The sequence below is a fragment of the Cyprinodon variegatus genome, unplaced genomic scaffold (genome assembly GCF_000732505.1).
Source record: "Cyprinodon variegatus isolate N-32 unplaced genomic scaffold, C_variegatus-1.0 Scaffold1170, whole genome shotgun sequence".
NCBI lineage: Eukaryota > Metazoa > Chordata > Actinopteri > Cyprinodontiformes > Cyprinodontidae > Cyprinodon > Cyprinodon variegatus.
In genome coordinates, this window is record NW_015151623.1 from 192,853 (window position 1) to 198,684 (window position 5,832).

A 5,832-nucleotide genomic window follows, 5' to 3' on the forward strand; every position below is an offset into this window, starting at 1 on the left:
TGTATTTCTTTAAAGTTAAGACTAGTTTAAAGTTATCTTCATTGAAAAGTACAGAGCTTTTTCTTCAAAAATAAGGACATTTCAATGTGACCCCAAACATTTGAACAGTAGTGTAATTTTTTTCCATTTTATGGTATTGTTTTCGGGCAATACTGCATAGACAAGTATCGGTATTGGTGACAAAAAAAGGCATTGGTGCAACACTACTTGGAACGATAACGACCCAGAATTCTCCCCAGCAGAGCACCTTTGTTGAAAAGCCTCACTAACAGAGCGCCCAGCTGCCTGTGGCTGACCCACTGCTCTGCTCAGTCCAACAACACCACAGCAGATCCAACAGGTCTCCAGAAAGGAGGGTGGTTACCTGTCGCTCAGATGGAGGAAGCTGCTGTTGTCGTCTGGGTGATCATCCTCAAAGCTGAGGTTAGACCAGCTGCCCAGACTGTCTTCCCCCACGCTCAGCTGCTGGGACACGGTGGACTCTGTCGGCTCCCGACCTGGAGAACTAAAAGAAAGCAGAATCTATTGCTTTGAAAGAACCCAAAGATGCTTCTTCGCCACAGAAACTAGTCGCTTCCCAGAGGGAGCATCGGAAAGGATGCACAGACTAACCTTATAATGGGGGCCTGACAGACGTTAGTCAGCGCTGACGTCATTATTTCTGCCGTCAGGCTCTCGGCGTAGCTGGCGCCGTCGTGGCCTATCCCACTGTCTGCGTTGAGGCTGGTGTTGCTCAGCTCTCGTTTCGCCGTCTCCATCGCCAGAGAGACGACTTCCTCTGCAAATGCCGCCCTGTGGTCCAGGTCGATGTGGATCCTGGGGATCTCCAGGGCAGAGAGGCGCTCAGACGGTTGATGGCTGTCTGATGCCGCCGCCCGTCTCTGTAGGACAGGACGGTAGCAGCGTCTGCCCAGTGTAGTGCAGTGAGGACATTCCTGAGACAGACAGTAACGGCAGGTCCTCTGTCCCAAAGACGGGAGTGCTGCCGGTCCCTCAGACAGCCTCAGGGCGTGGGAGTGCCTATCATGGCTGTCGGTCGGTAGATGCTCCCAGGAGGAACGCCCAACCGAAGCCAGACTCATTTTAATGGTGTCATCAACGATCTTCCTGGCGTAATGTTCTATGACCTGCATGGCCTTACTGCTGTAGCCGCCATCGCACAGACTCCCCGTACTGTGGTACGGTCTGCTTGGGTCCTCCTTGGACAGCAAAGGGCAGGAGAAAGAGTTCCTGATGAGGTCATCGGCCACACCGTCGAGTTTGGTCTTTTTATAAAGACAGGAGTCGGTTAGAGACTTGGGAAGGCGAACTGAAGAAAAACGAAGCTTTCGTGTGACATCACAGGTGATGGTGTAGGCTAACGACTCAGCAAAGCCGACCAGGTCCACGTTCTCTGCCTTGCTCTGCTTCTTGGAGGCTGAGCAACAACACTGCTGCTCCTCACCCGACAACCCCACAGATCCCGATCCATCTGTGGACAATAAGCTTTCGCTGCCGGAAGCCTTCCACTCATCTGGCAGAGACTTGGAGGAGAGAAGGCGGCTGCTGGACGACCTTTGCTTATTCTTACGGCTAGCGTGAGCCAGGCCTAATTTAATAGAGCGGTACGCTAGGCGGCTAGCAAACTGGTCCAGGACCAGCTCCCTGCTGCCGCCCTCCTTCTTCAGCACCCTGATTAGGTAGCCTGCGTACTCGTCCGTTACGCTCTCACAGCTGGGGTACTCTGAGGACAGGCCGGAGCTGGACGTGGGGGACTGAGAGACGGAAGCTATCAGGTCGTTGGACCATCGCTCTGCAAGCTTTGCTAACCCCGAGTTCCGGTTGTGGTCGGTCCCGGGCTGAGAGCGATGCCGGTGTCGGGGATGCCAGCCTTCAGAGCTTGATCTGTCCAGACTCCTCCTGCGGAGACGCTGGGCCTTGTGGTAAGGACACCGCAGTCCGGAGCCCACCAGGGCCTTCACGTCGCTGATGACCTGCCCCGCCACCTCGCCAGCGTAAACCCACAGTGTGTTCAGAGTCTGCTCCGAGAACTGGGCCACGCTGTCTCTCTGCTTCTCCCCCTCTTCCTCAGACACCCCTAATGTGTCCATCTCGGTTGCCATGGAAATAATGTGACACGCCAAGCGCTCTGCGTAGTGTAGTGCTTCCTTGTGGGACGTCCTATGACTTGGGTCCCGCCGCCCGCGGCCCACCCCCACGCCTCTCTGAGCTCCACCAACTCCTCCTTCCTCAACAGCTTCCTCCTCCTCCACGTCTTCATCGCCGAGTGCCTCCTCAGAGAGGGACCTCATGAGGTGGAGCATGAACTCTGCCTTGTCTCCACTAGTGGCGGCGTCTCCAGGCTCCGGCTGATAGTGAGGTGTTGGGGGCGGAGTCGCAGGAGAAAACTCGTTGGCCAGCTTGCTTTTCAGCTTCTTAGAAAACCGTTTTATCTGCTTCTCTTGGGAGACCTCACTGGGCTGCTGAGGCGTGGAGGGAGGGGTACCAGGAGTCCCGGCGGACCCCTGGATGGGCCGTGGAGCCTGGTCATCCCTGCCCCGTCCCGCCGGAGCGGTGATCGGCACATCCAGGCTGTCCATGGTTACAGGAAGTGTTTGGGCCGCATCGCCTGGCTGGACATCACCTCGAAAATGTTTGCCATCCGCCCCGCGCTTTGAATGTGAATCTGGGGCATCCAGCTTTGAGGAGGAGTTCCTTTGGCTTCCCATGGTCTTGGTCAAGAAGTCGGCGCAGTCACCCAAACCTTTCTTCATCTTGGAGGCGGTGATGAGTTCACAGGCCTCAGTCACAATCAGATCCACCATGTTACCGGAGAAGCTTTGGAATACCTTCTGTTGGGAGGAGCCTCCCACAGGTACGGTGGTCTGGCTCTGACGGAGGTCCAGGTGGGGTTGGTCAGAGGCGGATGTTAGCGTCAATCTTTGGGGGCTGTTAGACGAACCGGACCTGTGAGGAGAAGCCTCTTGTGAATCCTGGAAGCCAGACAGGGCGTGTCCAGCATTGGGAACAGAGATACAGCCGGCCATGCCGGAGACGGTGAACAGAGCGCTCTTCACCGTGCAGGAGGCCTGCTCTCCTGAAGCCGCTGGAGTGGAATTGGACCCTAACACCTGGTTAGTGAAGGTAATGCTGGTGTGACAGCCAGAGTTCTCAGCATTGACATAACAGATGTTATCCAAGGACACGCTAATCGCGGCCCGGCTCGTAAAGGCGACGTCAGCCTGAGAAAGCTCTATGAAGGCCTCCTGAATGACAGACTCAGACAGATGAGAGGCGTAGGAGGACACCACCTCCTCCTCTTCCTTCTCCTCCTCTGCACAGCCGCGGCCGAAAGCCCAGTCGCTGGGTGTTATGGGGGTGGAAGGGTGGGAAAACTGGCACACTTCCATGATGCCTTCGAACACCAGCTCCTCGGCCAGATCGGCAGCGAACTGCGTCACCGTGTTGTGGAAGATCTGTTTCTTCACAGTGAGGAACTCTTTGAGGGCCCCAGAAACGGCCTCGCCGACCAGGAAACCGGCTAATCCATTGATCGCCCGGTTCTTCAACACGCAGGCACGTCTCATGCCAATTTCATGGAAGGCCATCTGGAAAACGGAGGTGGTGAGTCTGGCAGCCAGGTGGCATAAGGTGGTGGTGCAGGAGGACACGCCTTTCTGGAGGTCTCGCAGTGCGCTGCCCAGGCTCATCTCCACCAGGTCTGAGGCGAACCTCTGAATGCCATCCTTCAGAGACTGGGACGTCTTCTGCAGCTTGGCCACAGTGACGGCCTCCTGGATGTCCGACAGCTTCATCAGATAGCCCGAGGGGTTCTTGAACTCCTTGTGGCAGACGCAGCTGAGGTTCTTGTTGTCACTGATGTCCACTGCAGACTGGAAACCACACACTGAGCCCAGAATCTCTTTGGAGAGATTGTTGGCAAAGTCTGAGTAGGTCTTATAAAGGGAGCAGAGGTCCTGAGGTTTCTGGAGCTCTGACTTCTCCTCCCCTTTCCCCTCTGCTTTCCAGAAGTATTCCAGCGGTCCACTAGGTTCCACCAAAGGACTGAAGGCGGAGGAGCTGACGGGACTGAAGAGAGGTCCTCCATTTTCCTCAGAGGGGGTCTGCGTAGCCCAAGGGTTGTCAGGAAGGTCAGGGTGAGGAGAGTAGGGAGAGCCTGGTTTCAGAGGAGTGGGTTTTTTCACATTGGCTGGGAGAGTGGGCTGGTCAAAGCGCTGAGGGTTCATACTCTTGGTTGAGCATCCCCGAGAGACAAACTTGGACGTGTGGCCACCAGGCTCAGGGTTTTTTTGTGCAGCCGGGGCGTTGATGGAGTCCAGCGGGAGAGCGAGGGTACAGCTTTCTGAGCTCAGCTCCTCCAGGTCATCAAACTGGTCGAAGCTGTCAAAGAACTCACTGACTTCAGAGTCTGAGTCTTCTACCGGCTCCCTGGGCCCCCCTGGCACCTGGGGGATGTCCAGCTTGGCCAACAGGCTCTTCTGGTAGCCCACTTCATCCAGGAAAATGATTGGACTGGGGCTGGAGCAGTCCGACTCCTCTGATTCGCTAATATGAGCAGCAGGGGAAGGCTGACGAACTCCAGGACTGCAGTAGGTCCACTGAGACTCCACACCAGACGATGACCGCTGCACTGTGACTGAAACGTCAGGAGCAGGTCCGTGTTTGGCTGAATGCTTCTGGAAAGACGAGCTGATGATGACGCGGGAGCCGGACAGCTCCTTCTTCCTCCTGTGGGCCGGGATTGTCTGTGAGGCAACGTCGCGTTTCTTAAGATGGCCGAACGCAGCAGCAGCTGAGGAGGAGGAAAGAAAGAAAGAGTTAGAGGGGAGATATTTAAAAAAATACTATTAATCAGAACTTCACGTGCCCGTAAAGCAGGTTCATTACAAAAAGAGGAGAAAAGTCAAACATTTCAGGACTAACTGATGGATGCTTTAGTGACTAAATATAGAAACGACTGTTTAAATCGCAATTAATCGCAACCTAAACCCTGACTGAAAACAGAAAAGGGCCAGTCTGGTGGAAAACCCCCACGGACTGGTCCCAAACCCAGAAACCGTATCACTCCACGCTGTGGATGCTGATACTGCAGGAAGCGTTAAAATCTTAGATGAGACGTTAGAAGACGGCAGTTGATACCTCGGGCTCGGAACAGAGGTATAAAGTTCAAAAATACAAATAGTTTGTTACCTCACGTAAGTAGAAGGCTATCTATATTTTACTGGAGTAATTATCTTTTAGACAACTTTCTACTTTCAACTCCTTAGATCTTAAAAATAGACTCGTTAGTTTTGTTTCATTTAAGCTCATTTTCATTATGGCCTAAAATAAAAGTAATACATAAAAATAATTAGTTTCATCCAGACAATTTCTTTGTTGTTGGACTCGGTGCTGCCCCAACTTGTTGTTGACCACTTACCAAAATAAATAGTTATTCCAGATGATGCAAAGTTAAATTTGTCACCATTAGTTATAAAACTAAGAAAATGAAGTCTAAGGAAGTTATCATCCAGAATTGTAGAAAAATCTTCCTTTAATAGAGTAGAGCAGTAAAGCTTCTGACCTTAACAGTTTTTCCTGCATTACTGAATTTACATTTATACTTTAAGTAGCTTTAAAAATTGTACTTTTACTGGATGAAAAAGCTAAAGTTGATCCTCTAACTTCTATAAAAGTGTTTTTAAACACCAGGATTTATACTTCTACTGGAGTAATAAACTAGGGGTGTAGGAAAAAAATTTATATCGTGATTTTCGACCACCCGATAAAATATACATTTTTCAGTTCCTACTTCCTAGTATAGATTCTTTTTTTATTCAGAACATTTTTACC

General features: G+C 52.2%; 1 protein-coding gene across 3 annotated transcripts in view; it reads right to left on the reverse strand.

Moving 5' to 3' along the window:
* The window catches only part of LOC107101901 (A-kinase anchor protein 11-like), a 32,781-nt gene that overhangs the window by 21,627 nt on the left and 5,322 nt on the right, over positions 1–5,832 (reverse strand). For all 3 annotated transcript variants that reach the window (XM_015400988.1, XM_015400987.1, XM_015400989.1), the window contains exons 5-6: positions 613–4,792; positions 365–505 (exon numbers count right to left, since the gene is read on the reverse strand). In XM_015400988.1, coding sequence (XP_015256474.1) covers positions 365–505; positions 613–4,792 — 4,321 coding nt within the window. The remainder of the gene's footprint in view (positions 1–364; positions 506–612; positions 4,793–5,832) is intronic.